This window comes from Nomascus leucogenys, chromosome 18, assembly GCF_006542625.1.
Source record: "Nomascus leucogenys isolate Asia chromosome 18, Asia_NLE_v1, whole genome shotgun sequence".
NCBI lineage: Eukaryota > Metazoa > Chordata > Mammalia > Primates > Hylobatidae > Nomascus > Nomascus leucogenys.
In genome coordinates this window covers 76373483-76391492 of record NC_044398.1, presented here as the reverse complement: position 1 = coordinate 76391492, position 18010 = coordinate 76373483, and the positions used below count along the sequence as shown (strand labels likewise).

The window sequence follows — 18010 nt, the reverse complement described above, 5'->3', positions numbered from 1 at the left end:
AAAGCTGATAGACAAATTCAGTAAAGTTGCAGAATACAAAATCAACATTCAAAAATCAGTAGCATTTCTATATGCCAATAGTGAACAATCTGAAAAAAATCAAGAACATAATCCATTTATAATAGCTATAAATAAAATACATAGGAATTAACCAAAGAAATGAAAGATCTCTACAATGAAAGCTATATAACACTGATCAAAGAAATTGAAGACACACAAAAAGATGAAAAGATACCTCATGTTCATGGATTGGAAGAATCAGTATTGTTAAAATGTCCATACTGCCCAAAGCAATCTACAGATTTAATGCAATCCCTATCAAAATACCAATGACAGTCTTCACAGAAACAGAAAAAAAAAATCCTAAAGTTTATATGGAATCACAAAAGACACAGAATAGCCAAAGCTATCCTGAGCAAAAAGAACAAAGCTGGAGGAATCATATTACCTGACTTCAAATTACACTACAGACCTATAGTAACCAAAATAGCATGGTACTGGCATAAGGACAGACACACAGACCAATGGAACAGAATAGAGAACCCACAAGAAAATCTATACATCTACAGTGAATTCATTTTTGACAAAGGTGCCTAAAACATACATTCAGGAAAGCATAAGCCCTCATTAAATGATGCTAGGAAAATTGGATAAGAATAAAACTAGACCCCTATCTCTCATCATATACAAAAATCAAAACAAATTAAAAACTTAAATCTGAAGGCCAGGCGCGGTGGCTCACGCCTGTAACCCCAGCACTTTGGGAGGCCGAGGTGGGCGGATCACGAGGTCAGGAGATCGAGACCATCCTGGGTAACATGGTGAAACCCCGTCTCTATTAAAAATACAAAAAATTAGCCGAGTGAGGTGGCGGGTGCCTGTAGTCCCAGCTACTCAGGAGGCTGAGGCAGGAGAATGGCGTGAACCCCGGGGGGCGGAGCCTGCAGTGAGCCGAGATTGCGCCACTGCACTCCAGCCTGGGTGAAAGAACAAGACTCCTTCTCAAAAAAAAAAAAAAAAAAAAACAACTTAAATCTGAAATCTCAAACTATGAAACTACTAAAAGAAAACACTGGAGAACCTCTCCAGGACATTGGAGTGGGCAAAGATTTATTGAGTAATACCCCACAAGCACAGGCAACCAAAGCAAAGATGGACAAATGTAATTATCAAGTTAAAAAGCATCTGCCTGGCAAATGAAACAATCAACAAAGTGAAGAGCCTACCCACAGAATGGGAGAAGATATTTACAAACTATCCATCTGACAAGGGATTTATAACCAGAATATACAAGGAGCTCAAACAACTCTATAGGAAAAAGAAATCTAATAATCCAATTTAAAAATGGGCAGAAGATCTGAATAGACATTTCTCAAAAGAAGACATACAAATGACAAACAGGTGTATGAAAAGTTGCTCAACATTTTGCTTTCTGTTCCCAGCAAAAAGGACTATTCGAATCATCTGGATTTGGTTGATTTACCATCCTAAATCTTTATTTGAAACAGACCCTGTATGCTTCACTTGACACAGCTGCCCACAACTGCCTTTTAGCGTTCTCGTGATGCATCGTCATCTAGTTCTCCATGGTTCTAACAATTCCCAGGCTCCTATTCCTACCCATCCATTTAATGCAAATGTCTACAGGGTCTTTTCCTTGGACAGTTTCTCACATGCACCCTTGGTGAGCTCATCTACTTGCCTGATTTTAACTATCATTGTTTGAAAATTACTCCTAAATCTGTATCTCTAGCCCAGACCTCTCTTCTGAGCTCCAGGTCTATATCTACCACTACCTTCTGGAGTCTCCACTTAGATGTAGCAAGGTACCCCAAGTTCAACACATCTAAACCCCATAGTCAGGTGTGGTGGGACACGCTTGTAGTCCCAGCTACTTGGGAGCCTGAAGCAAAAGGATCACTTGAGCCCCAGAGTTTGAAGCTGCCGTGAGCTAGGATCATGCCACTGCCCTTCTGCCTGGGTGACAGAGAAAGATCCTGTCAGTGAATGAATGAATGAATGACCGACTCTACTTCTTGCCCTGGATTTCCCTACCTCACTGAGCGGCCCCACCATCCACCCAAATACCTTAACCATAAATCCCAAGAGTCACTTGAGTCCTCCCACTTCCTCACTTGGGGTAGGCAGAATTCTAAGAATGACCCCCCAATGACCCTTGCCTTTGTATATTCTCCTCTCTTTGAATTATGAATATGATTAGTTCCATTCCCATGATTATGTTATGTTACATGACAAAAAGGGAATTTTTTTAGATGTAATTAATATTACTAAATCAGTTGACTTTGGGTTAACCAAAGAAGAGATTATCCAGTTGGGACCAATTAAATCACATGCCCCCATTAAAAGAGAATTTGCTCTGGCCAGTGGCAGAAAAGGAAGTTAGACAGATTCTAAGCAAGAGAAGAATCTGACGTAAGCTGTTGGCTCGAAAATGGAAGAGGGGAATTTGAGAATATGAGTAACCTTTAGAAGCTGAAAACGGTTCTCAGCTGACAACTAGGAAGGATGTGGGAATCGAAATCTGTCCCAAACCTGAATGGGCATGGAACCGGATTCATCCCCAGAGCCTCCAGCTAAGAGCCTACCTTGTCTGACATCTTGACTTCAGCCTTGTGGGACCTTAAGCAGAGAACCCAGGCAAGCCTTCTTTAACTCTGACCTACAGAACTGTGATGTAATAAAAAAGAAAAAAAAAAGAAAGTACTCAACATCATTGATCATCAGAGAAATGCAAATCACACCTACCATGAGATTTCATCTCGCCCCAGTTAAAATGGCTTTTATCCAAAAGACAGGCAGTTACAAATGGCGAGGATGTGGAGAAACGGGAACCCTCATACACTGTTGGTGGAAGTTTAAATTAGTACAATCACTACGGAGAACAGTGTGGAGGTTCCTCAAAAAACTAAAAATAGTGGCTCACGCCTATAATCCCAGCACTTTGGGAGGCCAAGGCAGGTGGATCACCTGAGGTCAGGAGCTTCAGACTAGCCTGGCTAACATGGCAAAACTCTGTCTCTAGCAAAAATACAAAAATTAGCCAGGCGTGGTAGCACTTGCCTGTAGTCCCAGCTACTTGACAGGCTGAGGGAAGAGAATCAATTGAACCTGGGAGAAGGAGGTTGCCGTGAGCCGAGATCACGCCGCTGCACTCAAGCCTGGGGGACAGAGCAAGACTCCATAAAAAAAAAAAAAAAAAAAAAAAAAAAAAACCTAAAAATAGAGCTACCATACAATCCAGCAATCCCACTGCTAGGTATGCACCAAAAAGAAAAGAAATCAGTACATCGAAGAGGTATCTGCATTCCCATGTTTATTGCAGCATTATTCACCATAGCCAAGATTTGGAAACCACCTAAGTGTTCATCAAGAGACTAATGGATAAAGAAAATGTGGTACATATACACAATGCAGTACTATTCAGCCATAAAAAAGAATGAGATCCTGTCATTTGTGACAACATAGAAGGAACTGGAGGTCATTATATTAAGTGAAATAAGTCAGGCATAGAAAGACAAGCTTCCAGTCAGGTGTGGTGGCTCACACCTGTAATCCCAGCACTTTGGGAGGCTGAGGCAGGTGGATCACCTGAGTTCAGGAGTTCAAGACCAGCCCGGCCAATATGGTGAAACCCCATCTCTACTAAAAATACAAAAATTAGCTGGGCAAGATGGCAATGCCTGTAATCCCAGCTACTCGGGAGGCTGAGGCAGGAGAATCGCTTCAACCTGGGAGGCAGAGGTTGCAGTGACCCGAGATTGCACCACTGCACTCCAACCTGTGCAACAGAGTGAGACTCCATCTCAAAAAAAAGAAAGACAAGCTTCACATGCTCTCACTTATTTGTGGGAGCTAAAAATAAAAGCAATTGAATTCATGGAGACAGAAAGTAGAAGGATGGTTACCAGAGGCTGGGAAGGATAGTCAGGTGGGTAGAGGGGAAGTGTGGGGATGGTTAATGGGTACAAAAAAAATAGAAAGAATGAATAAGATCTAGTATTTGATAGCACAACAGTCACTATAGTCAATAATAATTTAATTGTACATTTTTAAATAAGTAAAAGAGTATATCTGGATTGTTTGTAACACAAAGGATAAATGCTTGAGGTGATGGATACCCCATTTACTCTGATGTGATTATCGCACATTGTATGCCTATATCAAAACATCTCATATAACCCATAAATATATACACCTACTATGAACCCCACAAATATTAAAAATTAAAAAAACAGAACTAAAAGAAATAGAACAATCCACAATCCAGTTGGAAATTTCAAGACTTTGAACTGATAGAAAAAGCAGACTGAAAATTATTAAGTATATAGAAGACTTGAACACCACTATCAACGAACATGACCTAACTGGTATTACAGATTACTTCACTCAACGAAAGCAAGACACATTCTTTTCAAGTGCATGCAACACCAAAGTGGATTATTTGTGGACCATAAAACATGTCTCAGATAATTTCAAAGGAATTAAATCATACAAATGATGTGTCCTAACCATGATGAAATTAAGTTAGAAATCAGTTACAGAAAGATCTTTGAAAATTCCCAAATATTTGGACACTAATCAACACACATTTCAATAACCCATGGATCAAAGACAAAATCTAAGGGAAAATTATGAAGTATTTTGAACTCAATGAAAATGAAAATACAACATAGCAAAATTTGTTAGAATACAGCTAAAGCAGTGCTTTGAAGGAAATGTATAGCACTAAATACATATATTAGAAAAGAAAGGTCTGAAGTCAATGACTCCAGTTCACATTTTAAACTAGGAAAAGAGGACAAACTAAATCCAAAAGAAGAAAAAGAAAATAAATAATAAAGAGCAGAAATCGGTGAACTAAAAAAGAAAAATTGATGACAGTGAAATCTGATTATTTGAGAAAATAAATTGATAAACCTCTAGCTAGATTGATCAGAATAAAAAGAGAGGAAGACACAAGTTAATGATATTACGAGTGAGAGAGGACATCGTTATAGATCTCACATGTATTAAAAGGTCATAAGGAAGTATCATGAATAACTTCATGGCAATAAAGTTGACAAGTTAGATAAAATAGACAAATTTCATTAAAGATACACAACATCAATGCTCATTTAAGAATACATGAACAAGGGCCAAGCATGGGGATGTGTGCATGTAGTCCCACCTACTCAGGAGGCTGAAGGAGGAGGATCTCTTGAGCTCAGGAGTTTGAGACCTGCCTGGGCCACACAGTGAGACCCCAACTCTAAAACAAAACAAATAATAAGAATAAATAGCATGAATTTAAGAATAAATAGCATGAATAACTCTCAATCTAGTTTTAACACTGAATTTGTAGTGTGAAAGACTATTCCAGGCTCAGGTTGGCTTTTTTGAGGTATTCTACCTTAACAATTTGTCACAAATTCCTTCAGAAAAGTGAAGAGGAAGGAATTACTTTCCAACTCATTCTATTAGGCAAGCATGACCCTTATACCAAAACCAGAACGAAATTACAGAAAAACTCAGACCAATTTAAATACATTTAATCAAGTGGCAACATACATTGAAATGAATTTGAAAAAGGTCTGGGGTTGGAAGACCAATTACTAGGCTACAAAAACAGACTAAAAGGAAAATGACAATTCTAATACTACAGTTACTTTTCTGCTAGAGTGATTCTATTCCATGTAACTAAAATCATACAAGGGCATACTTAAGATATTCCAGAGGAAATGCACAATTGGGAGGACTTAGCGGATGTGACTGAGGGTAGGGACAAGACGGAAGTTGCAGGCATTCTCAGGGATATTAGGGGTTCAGTTCCAGGCCACCATAATAAAGTAAGTATCACAATAAAGCAAGTCACATAAATTCTTTGGTTTCCTAGTGCATTTAAAAGTTATGTTTTATAACTATGGCCTATTGAGTGTGCAATACCACTATTATCTAAAAAAGTGTACATACCTTAATTTAAAATACTGCTTAAAAAATGCTAGCGATTGTCTAAGCCTTCAGTGGGTCATAATCTTTTTGCTGGTAGAGGGTCTTGCCTTGATGTTGGTAACTGCTAATAAATCAGGGTAGTGATTGGTGAAGGCTGAGGTAGCTGTAGCAATTTCTTAAAATAATAAAGTTTGCCACATTGACTCTTCCTTTCACAGATTTCTCTGTAGCATGCGATGCTGTCTGACAGCATTTTACCCATGTAGTACTTTTAAAATTTGAGTCAATCCTTTCCCAAACCCTGCCACTGCTTTATCAATTAAGTTTAAGTAATATTCTAAATCCTTTGTGGTCATTTCAACAACATTCATAGCATCTTCACCAGGAGTAGATTACATCTCAAGGAACCACTTTCTTTGCTCATCCATAAGAAATAACTCCTCATCTCTTCAAGTTCTATCATGAGATTGCAGCAAGTCAATCACATCTTCAGGCTCCACTTCTAATTCTAGTTCTCTATTTCTACATCTGCAGTGAAGTCCTTCACTGAAGTCTTAAGCCCCTCAAAGCCATCCATGAGGGTTGGAAGCAACTTCTTCCAAGCTCCTCTTTTTTTTATTTTTATTTATTTATTTTTAAGACAGTTTCCCTCTGTTGCCCAGGCTGGAGTGTAATGGCACAATCACAGCTCACTGCAACCTCCACCTCCCAAGCTCAAGCAATTCTTGTGCCTCAGCCTCCTGGGTAGCTGGGATTACATGCATGCACCCATCATGTCTGGCTAATTTTTGTATTTTAGTAGAGATGGGCTTTTGCCATGTTGGCCAGGCTGGTCTCAAACTCCTGACCTCAACTGATACACTCTCCTCAGCCTCCCAACATGCTAGGATTACAGGCGTGAGCCACCCCGCCTGGACTCCTGTTGATATTTTGTTCTCTTCCTGTGAATAACAAATGTTAATGGCATCTGGAATGGTAACTCTTTTCTAGGTTTCCAATGTACCTTGCCCAGATCCATCGGAGGAATCGCAATCTATGACAGCTATAGCCTTATGAAATGTATTTCTTAAATAATAAGACTAGAAAGTCAAAATTACTCCTTGATCCATGGGCTACAGAATGAGTATTGTTTGTACAGGCATGAGAGCATTAATCTCCTTGTACATCTCCATCAGAGCTCTTGGGCAACCAGGAGATTGTCAAGGAACAGTAATACTCTGAAAGGAATTCTTTTTTTGAGCAATAGGTCTCAAAGCTGGACTTAAAATAGTAAATCATGCTGTAAACTGATGTGTTGTTATCTAGGCCTTGTTCCGTTTATAAAGCACAGGCAGAACAGATTGAGCACAATTCTTAAGGACTCTACTAGGATTTTCAGAATGATAAATTAGCATTGGCTTCAACTTAAAAGTCACCAGCTGCACTACCTCCTAATAGGAGTCAGCCTGTGCTTTGAAGCTCTGAAGCCAGGCATTAACTTCTCTCTAGCTACGGAAGTCCCAGGTGGCATCTTCTTCCAATATAAGGCTATTTCATCTACATTGAAAATCTACTGTTTCATGTAGCCACCTTCGTCAATGACCTTGGCTTCTAGAAAATCTACTTCTAGATAACTTGCTGCAGCTTCTTACATCAGCACTTGCTGCTTCACCTTACACTTTTGTTAGCGATAGCTTCTTTCCTTTCACCTCATGAACTAACGTCTGCTAGCTTACAACTTTTCTTCTGCAGCTTCCTCACCTCTCAGCCCTCACAGAATTGGAGTTGAGGCTTTGCTCTAGATTAGGCTTTGGCTTAAACAAACATTGTGGCTGGTTTGGTCTTCTATCCAGACCACCGAAAGCAGCAATAAGGCTGTTTTGCTTTCTTATCATTCATGTGTTCACCAAAGTAGTACTCTGAATTTCCTTCAACTTCTTTAAATTCATAACTTGGCTTTCATGCCTGGCTAACTGCATTGTACAAGAGGCTTAGCTTTCAGCCTATCTGGGCTTTCAACATTCTCTCCTAAGTAAGCTTTATCATTTTTAGCTTTTCATTTCAAGTGAGAGACATGAAATTTTGTCCTTTCCTTGAAAACTTAGAGGCCTTGATGGGGTTATCAATTGGCTTAATTTCGAAATTGCTGTTTCAGGGAATAGGAGACCTGAGGAGGGGGAGACAGGAGAACTGCCAGTTAGTGCAGCAGTCAGAACACAAACGTTCCTCGATTACTTTGCTATCTTATATGCGCACGGTTTGTGGAGTCCCAAATCAATTACAATGGTAAGATCAAAGATCAATGACCATAGATCACCATAAGAAAAAGTCTGAAATACTGCAAGAATTACGAAAACGTGACAGAGACACCAAGTCAGCACATGCTATTGGAAAAACGGTGCCTACAGACTTGCCAAATGCAGGGTTGTCACAAACTTTTAATTTGTAAAAACACAGTATCTGCAAAGTGCCAGAAGATGAAGTATGCGGCCGGGCCCAGTGGCTCATGCCTTTAATCCCAGTATGAGGCCAATGTGGGTGTATCACCAGAGGTCAGGAGTTCGAGACCAGCCTTGTCAACATGGCGAAACCCCATCTCTACTAAAAATACAAAAATTAGCCGGGCATGGTGGCGCGTGCCTGTAATCCCAGCCAGTTGGGAGGCTGAGACAGGAGAATCGCTTGAGCCTAAGAGGCAAAGGTTGCAGTGAGCCAAGATTACACCACTGCACTCCAGCCTGGGCAACAGAGTGAGACTCCATCTCAAAAGAAAAAAAAAAAAAAAAAAAGATGTATGCCTGTACCGATGGCAATGTGGAATTAGAAAAATGATAGTGCTGGTGAAAGACAATAAACAGAAAGGCATACACTTGGGATTGAAAATTCAATGTTTTATTTAGAATGAGGTAAGTTTAGGGTGCTAGTAAGATACCCAGTATTGTAATAGCTGATATTTAGTGAGTTCTTAGTGTCAGATAGTTGAAAAGGTGACTGAAGCTCAGGAGAGAGGGAAACATGGTACTGAAGGTCATGCCTACATAATTCATTCCATTTACCACCTCTCATAATCAGTTGTGGTTATTACTACATTAAATATAGTAATATACTTTTTGAAAGAGATACTTTTCTGCAAATCTTAGGATGTTCTTCCCAAGGTAAGCAAATGATAATTATAAAAACTAAATTACTATAATGATACTCCTTAAGTAATTACGACTTGGTAGAAGTCTGCTGTTCAAAGCAGCTCCTACTCTAACCTGGCATTGCTTTTAAAAAGTCCTGTGGAGAACGCCACACACACAAACCCACTACTGGCAAGGGGTGCATTTTAAAGGCCTCTGCTCTCCCACCCCTACACATGCGTTTAACATATCTGAAAACCAAAATGGCAGCCAGGCACGGTGGCTCACGTCTGTAATCCCAGCACTTTGGGAGGCCAAGATGGAAGGCTCACTTGAGGCCAGAAGTTTGAGACCAGCCTGGCCAACATGGTAAAACCCCATCTCCACTAAAAATACAAAAATTAGCTGGGCATGGTGTCGGGCACCTGTAGTTCCAGCTATTCAGGAGGCTGAGGAACGAGAATCGCTTGAGCCTGGAAGGTGGACGTTGCAGTGAGCCAAGACAGCACCACTGCATTCCAGCCTGGGTGACAGAGCGAGATTTTTGTCTTAAAAAAAAAAAAAAAAAAACCCACCAAGAAAACAACAAAAAAAGATAACCAAAATGGCTCATGTCCTTTAGCCACAGAAGGCAGCTAAGATAGATGGCCTATGTAGATAAATCAATATACACAGCCTCAACATCTCTAGGCCAGCTAAGCCATCAGGTCATGCAGGATTCTAAATTTATCTAACAGGTAATTTTTTTTTTTTAGACTAACAGGCTAATAGGCTGTCTTACCTAAGTGACCACCCTGATGAGCACCCAGCTCATTCACCAAATGGAGAGTTACACCTCTTATAAATGGGAGAAGGCATTCCACCTGTGGTTAAAAGACAAAGTGATAGTTTTCATTGTACAAATATCCTAGCAAGAAGCTGAATTTGTGGGGGCTGGGGAAAAGGGAGATTCAGAGAGCAGCTATCACTTACTTGGATACTGCAAAATGTTTAATATGAAAAGCCTTGAAGGGAGTTAACTGCCCCGAATCACGAAGATTGCCCCGTATGCAAAACCTTCCATTTTTGGTAGTCATCTTGAACCCTGGAAAAGCCCATTATCACCTTTCAGTTATAGAAATAAGATGTAAATATGCAAATAACTGTTTCAGAAATAGTTGAAATTACTACTCAACAGTGGCAAGATTTTAAGATTTTCATTTTATTAAAAATATAGCAACATAATAGCAGCATTGTTTGATAAATCTTTACTAGTACCATTTAAAAGTAGTCCTACTCACAAATAAACACCACCTATGCAGCATGTTTGTTTACATTCCAAACTCTTCCCTCGATAATCTAACACTGTTCTATTAATCTAATCATTAAGGAGGTAATTTTTTAAGCATTAAGTTGATCTACACAGCTACACAGTATACTCAAATTTCATACTTAAATCTATTGTAGAAATCAGAGATTTGTTAGTTTATTCCCCAACAGTGTGTTACCTACCAGTACCCTCGAAATGGTTGAAACCAACCTATTCTTTCAGTGTGATTTTTATGAATTTATACTTACATATGTAGTTAAGAAATTATGTCTAGTAAATAAAAATAAACCAAGAATAGAAGGTACTACTCCTCCATACCAATCCTGGAAAAATAAAATTTAGAGGTAAAATATGTGAAATCTCCCAAAAGTTGGCAATTTTAAAATTAAAATGTTAACTAGATATAAATTTAAAAATCAGGCAACAGACTTAAAACCTTTTATAAACATTATATTAAGAAATGTTATATCTGATACAAGCTAATTGTAACAAACTAATTGCTAGAAACTATAAAAGTACCTTAGAATGGAAGAAAGCTAGTTATTAGTTACTAAATCCAACTGACTGAATATAACCAAAGTCATAAATGTCTTAGCGTTTACTTTTACAATAACCTATTGCCAGGTGCAGTACCTCACGTAATCTCAGCACTTTAGAAGGCTGAGGCAGACAGATTGTTTGAGCCCAGGAGTTTGAGACCAGTCTAGGCAACATGGCAAGACCCTGTCTCTACAAAAAAATTCTAAAATTAACTGGGCATGGTGGCACATGTCTGTGGTCCCAGCTACTCAAGAGGCTGAGGTGAGAGGATCATCCATGCCGAGAAAGGTCAAGATTGCAGTGAGCCATGATCATGTCACTGCACTCCAGCCTGAGTGACAGAGTGAGACCCTGTCTCAAAAAGAAAAGTAATAATAATAACGTATTACTCTTCAGGCAAAACCACCAATAAAAGTGTACTAAAAACAAACTCACCCACAAACCCAAGATTAAGTAGGGAAATCAATTTTATTTTAAAATTTTATTACATTTATACTAAACTCCTGCTTCCAGAAATATAATTTAGCTCTTTTAAGAGCACTAGCTTTTAAAATTTGAAAATAATCTAATTTTAAGTGAAAATTACATTAGTAAATAAACATGAGAAAATAATATATATGTAGTGAAAATAAAAAATATTTAAACACAAGAAACATATGGGCACTGCACATTTACTTTGTGGGAATGGCTCTACTTCATAATGCACCAGTTGAAATCAGATACTTGTCTTCCAATGAAAACATAAATGATTCACTGAAATTATAAGTTATTCAATGCCATCCCTCCAAAGGGATTCATTTTAATTGTTAATTCAACAATAATTAAATCATGCTCTTTATTTCTAATAGATTGAAAAAAAAACTTAAAGGCCTATTACTCTACATTATACTTCTTGAATCTACACAGTATCTTCACTTGAGAGGGGAGTTAGATCAGAGTTCTAAGTTTTAAAATAAAGATAGCAACATAGACATAGGAATGACTGAAGGTCTTGAAAATTATTACTATCACAAAATAAATTCTCTTGACCCCCCCCCCCCCGCAAAAAAACCTTTTCATTATAAACGCCAGTGTTTATTTTTAATTGAGCATGTCAATATTTAAGCCTCTGGCACTGCCAAAGATCAACATAGCAGGTACTGAATCTCGTGAAGAACTTGAAACACAGAGATCACAAGCTGACTAGTGTTTGCAATTATAAGCTAATTAGATAGAAAATAACTAAGACGATAACTGCAGAACTTCAGGACTTAAAAGTTTTGACACAAAACTGATGCACTAGCTTATGAACTGATGCACCATCTTATGATACTAGTTCAGTGTACGTTGCTGAAAGGCAACAGAATTTGTCTACAACGATAAATAGCAACTACAACTTAAGGAACAGAGGGTACTCTACATAATCAAGCTACAAAAGATAATTACAGAAAGTATCAAGTATAAAATATCTGTCTTCTTGGCCTTACCTCAAGTTTATCTGACAACATCTACCTGGGATTTAAAAAAAAGAAGTCTTAAAGAAAAAAACAAAATACCCTGAAAGAATAAACAAATGAAAACATGAGCTCTTTTAAGTGAACAGAGAAAGTATGTCTCAAACAGATACACACGTGTGCATGCGCACACATGGACACACATACACACACACACAAACATCCCTCTAGACCCTAGAATGCCGTGCTTCCATAAGCCCATGTAAAAAAATGTCAAACCCCAATAACAATCTGATTTGTTCCTCCAGATCTCTTGTATTCCTACTCAGTTTTTACAAATCAGTTTCAAGATTATAGTACGATTATTTTAAAGCTGAATAAATATCAGCAAAGAAAATAATTAGCAGCAAGAACTAAATTAAATGTTAATTACCAACATAAAAAAACATGTAATAGGTCCAGAGTACAAGAAAACACTCTTACCTTAAATGACTTGCTTTATAGACACCACACAAACACGCACTCTCCACGTCACAACAATCTCTATGCCAACTAAAACGAGCAGGATAAAACTAAAATGCTTTTTTGAAATGCATAAACAAATATTCCTCTAAAATACTTAGCTTTATTAAAGAAATGGTACTAAAAATAACAGATTCCAACATTTGCTCTATTTCTACTTATATATCATAAATAAGACAGCTGTTGATGCAAGACACACTCTTTCACAATCTTTCCATATGCACCCAAGCATTCTTGTATCAGAATAAGCTGTTTACCAGCCAACCGTATATGGCTGAATGATTAAAATGACCATCTATACTTTACATAGTAAAGCATCTTCCAAAATTTTAATGTACACAGTGACAAAAAGGAAAAACAAACAAACAAACAAACAGTAATTCTGAACACATGAAGAGTGATTAAGCAGCTTCATAATCAAATCAGGCTTCATTACTTGCAACAAGGGCAACTCTTTCCATTCCCCACTAAATTAACTAAAGTTTCAATCTTATTAACATTAAAAGAAAACTCAAGTTGAAACCAAGTAACTAACATGCTATTCAGCTTTTTAGATCTAAAGAAGTAACTCTTCCCATGAGGTAAGGCAACTGAGTAATCTGATTGTATTAGATTGCATTAAAATAATTATACTTAATTTTTTAATACACTAATTAAAGGTATTACTTTTTTGGAAATACAACAATAATGAGTTCAGAAACCACAAGTTATAGTACTGGGGAAAAACATTAGCAGTGCTGTCACTTTACTATTTGCATACTTTCTGTAAAAAGTGAGCCTAAGAATAATGGATGACCTGTATCTTAAACTCAAGTAAACGTATCCTTAAACATAATACCAATAACCTCCCATATACTCCTAAGTCCTTAAGTACAATTTCTGCACATCATTTATGAAAAGATGATTGAGAGGTAATAAGGCCATCCAATGTAGACAACTAAAGGGTTTTCTTCGATTTAAGGAAAATAAGAACATGTTTCATTTTCAATTATCACAGTATAAAACTGATGGTCCCAAAGCTGCATGACTCTAATGTCATTCTTGAAAACAGGACTTCCTTCTCATTTTAGGTGAAATCAGTAAGAAGCTCTTCTGACATACCACTTACACACTTCTCTATGGGTATGAATGAAATATCCATCTAGATTCCATATGAATTGAGAATGACTAGCACATATAAAATTCTAGAAAACAGTATACCACATTGTAGAAGGCACTAAAGCTTCAGCTTGTGCTCCCATAGCCCATTTTGAAAAGCCAGTTTCCTTTTTTATAAGGGCACCTTTGCCACCTACAGCTGACAAGACACACTGCAATATTATTCATAATAAGCTTGGAAATGTCAAGAAAATTTAAAAAGAAATGCTCACTTTGTGGGTAGACCCAATGATTCTAAACACTGAATACTAATTCATCATTATTAGTATTCAACACGGTTGCTCTTCCTTTTGAAAGAGAACAGTAGCATGCATTGTCAGTTTTTTAATCCACTTATTTAAGCAATTTTAATCTGCAAAACTATTTTAAAGAAAAATTGTCCTAAACAGTGAGCAAAAGAAAACACAATAGTGAGAATTTAACACAATCACCATAAGTCCTGTGAAGTAAATGTTAAAACTTCTTACATACTTTGCACTTACAAGGGTGTGTATATATTTGCACCAATTTCAAGCACATCATCAAACTGTATATACTGAAATAAAAAAAAAGTAAAACAATACAAAATTCAGTAACTAGCATTTTTTAAAAGAGCCTCCAATGCTTATCTCCAGTCTTTAGGGATAGTACAAACTTGGATCTTTGATATTCAATTTATTTGCAATGGTTCTTGGCAAACACTAACAAACCACATGACAAGTGTGTCAGCCACCATGGAAATGCACAGATTTTAGAAGATGAGTTTGGGTAATATCTGTTATTTTCATGACGTCCATGCTTTATTTTCTTACTCAATAACAAGATGGCCACAAAGTCATCTAACAACTGGAAAAGCTGTTAGATCCTGTCTTCATGCTCAACTAGATTTCTTTCCTGTTTACATCTTGTTGAGAGAATTAAAAGCTTTGGATTTGATTCCAGCATTGAGTGCAGAGGTACACTTGTCGGTCCTATACTGCTTCTGTTTTGGTAGAGAGGTTTTCTTCATTCAGCTGACAATTCCCATTGTGCTGTACTTTGTTTTCCTCAGTCCTTGGTGCATCCTTGTCATCTACTTCTTTGCTTACGCTTGAATCTGGTTCTTTATTGTGCTCTTTCTCCTACAATGAGTAATTAAGGTATGCATTTAATATTTTCCTCAAGAACTGCCTGCTATTACGACAAAAATGTGAAACTTCATCTTTTGCGAATTTAAAAAACTGGGTATTATTTTCTCCCATTATGTTTTCACAGAAAACAAATATGCAAACACTATCAATTTCCCCTTTGTATTCTCATAGAAGATGGACAATCCATGGAAATTAAATTAGAATTGGTGAACAGAAATTTTAAGCAAGTGCTCAGTAAATGTTGCTGACAGACTTGAAAAACGGAGACAGATCTATTGAAAGAGTGAAATAATTTCCAAGGATGCCAGGATAGATTTTTAATCTGGAAACCAATGCAGCAAAAATAAGGAAATGTAGAAAAGGAAGTCACTATGCCTCCTGGAAAAGGCTGTTCAAGAACACTCCAATTTCTACCCTCAGTTTAAAAGAGTTAAATGAGAACAAACAGTGCCCGGCACATCGTAAATGCTTAATAAATGTTATCAATGTTATTGATGATGATGATAATCCTCTATCAGTATTATAGTACATAAAACTGTAAGATAGATGTTCCAAAATTCAAATTTCCAAATACAAATATACTTTACCAGTGTAAGTAACTTAATTCACAACTACTTAAAATATTTATCCAAGTGACAAAAAAGCTCACTTGGTGGAATGTGGTTTTCCATTAGGTATTCTAACCCAACAAACCTAATGTTAACTACACAGTCTTTTCAAATTTGTTGAAACATAAACTGAGGAAAATGGCATCAGGCAGAAATCCTATCTATATAAAATCAAATACATTTGTTACTGTTGATTTCTTAAATTTTTCTTATTGCATGCCACATTAGGATTTAGTTCTTTTAGTTTTAATTGGCTCTTATCTCTTCAACATTTAGTTTTTTTAAATTACCAATTAAATATTTTAAATATTTTTTAAATGCCAACAATGTACAAGACACTGTTTCCCAAAGAGCTTTCAGTCTAAAACCATTTGTATGCAATAAAGAACCATTTCAAGTGCCAGACACCGAATGACTGCTGCTTACTTTAAGTGAAGTACTGTTCTTCTCCAACTTCTCCTTCCCATCTCTATCATTAGAACTCTTTCTCATAGAGGTTGAACGTTCTCTCTCTCTTCTTTCACTGATGTGGTCCCTTTCTTTTTCTCTCTTTTTATCCTTCTTATTTCTGCTGTAAGAATATTGATATGCCAGTTAAATTCTAAGAAATTGTAAGATCTATTATATTCTTGACAAAATATCCTTTTCTAACACTGGATATCTAAAATAATGCATTGTTAATAAGCATTAACAGTAAGCTGGTTTGCAAAGTAACATAAATGAGTCCTACAACCTGACCTACCCCACCCTTACCCCAGTTAGTTTCTTAAGTATACACAAGTCATTTTGGCAGAGGCCACCATATGTTCTCATAAAACACTGTTTGGTATAGCCTATTTAATAGTTTTCGAATATTCAAGATTTGTTTATGTACTGCAATAAGGAGAAAATAAAACCAAATGAGTATGTATCTGCCTCATTTTGCAAAGAGAAACAAAGGAAAGACAATCAAACGATTGGTCAATTACACAGGGTGAATGGGAACAAGGCAGAAGGAATGGAGACAAGAGTGACGTTTTCTGAATGTATCTTTTTGTCTAATTTCAGTTCATAAGAGAAAAGTTTTGACTTTCCTGGGTAAAGTATTTGTTTCAAAAATACAAACATGGCCTGCATCTATAGTATCCTAAGCCTTCCATTATTCTCACAAAAGCCAAAAACCTATAAGCAAATAAACAAAAGACCCCTCTGCTGGAAAATCACAGAAAATCACCTAAAAAACCATAACCAATTAGTAAGGCAGTGGGATTAAAAAAATAAATATACAGAAATCAATAACTTTCCTATGTACAAACCTAACCTCCAATTAAACATAATGAAAGAAAATACCTCATTTCCAACAGCAACAACAAAAAAAATTTCTAGGAATTAAGAACTGCATAAAGCCTGTATGAAACAAATGCTGAAATACTCCTGAAAACACCAACGATGGCCTAATAAGATATACCACATTCCTTGTCTACAGCCGTATCACCCTGAACGTGCCCGATCTCATCAGATACACCACATTCCTAGACAGACGACTTGTCATCATGAATCTTTATTTATTAATAAATCTGTTTATCAATTTTCCCTAAGTTAATTTATAAATCGAATGCAACTGTAATACAAATCATCAATAGGTTTTATTTCTGGAATGCAGACAACTGACTCATGTTCAAGTGGAAAAATAACCACTGAAAGGAAAGCTAACCATACTCATAAAAGCAATGAGGGGTATAGAGAACAGGCCTTGCCAAATACTTAAAAATACTGTATAATCTCAGTAATTAAAAAGGTGGAACACTGGCACATGAACAGCCAGTCAAACCAACCCAAGGGCACAGAAGACCCAGAAATAGACCCAAACACGCATAGAAAAACACAGCACATGACAAAGGCAACATATCAAATTAATATTAGAAAAACTGAGTTTTTAACAAATGGTACTGCAACAACAGGGAAGCGTTTGTAAAATAAAACTGAACCCATATGCCATATTGTACATAAGAATAAGACTCTAACCAAATATTTAAATGCAAAATATAAAACCACAAAAGTACAAGAAGAAACAATGGGAAAGTTCTATCATAATCTTGGAATAGGAAAAGCCTTTTATCAGTGTGACTCACGTAAGAAGTCATAAAAGAAAAAGAGAAAGTTATTTTAAAAATGAAAAACCTTTGTAAAATCAAGTCTTATAATTACTGAGAATGATATTTATAATCACAACACTAAATAATAAACTCCCTAATATAAAAGAGTTCTTGGAAATAGAAAAGGAAACAAAAAGGCCAACAGG

General features: G+C 36.8%; 1 protein-coding gene across 7 annotated transcripts in view; it reads right to left on the bottom strand.

The window, feature by feature from the left end:
- Positions 1 to 10231: 10231 nt before the first annotated feature.
- The window catches only part of SREK1 (splicing regulatory glutamic acid and lysine rich protein 1), a 39304-nt gene continuing 31525 nt past the window's right edge, over positions 10232 to 18010 (bottom strand). For 3 of the 7 annotated variants that reach the window (XM_030798139.1, XM_004091226.3, XM_030798143.1), the window contains 2 exons: positions 16156 to 16297; positions 10232 to 15112 (listed from right to left, as the gene is read on the bottom strand). In XM_030798139.1, coding sequence (XP_030653999.1) covers positions 14963 to 15112; positions 16156 to 16297 — 292 coding nt within the window. In that variant the 3' untranslated portion in view covers positions 10232 to 14962. Of the gene's footprint in view, positions 15113 to 16155; positions 16301 to 18010 lie in introns of all 7 variants that reach the window. The other 4 variants (XM_003266002.4, XM_030798142.1, XM_030798140.1 and 1 more) reach the window with 3 other exon arrangements.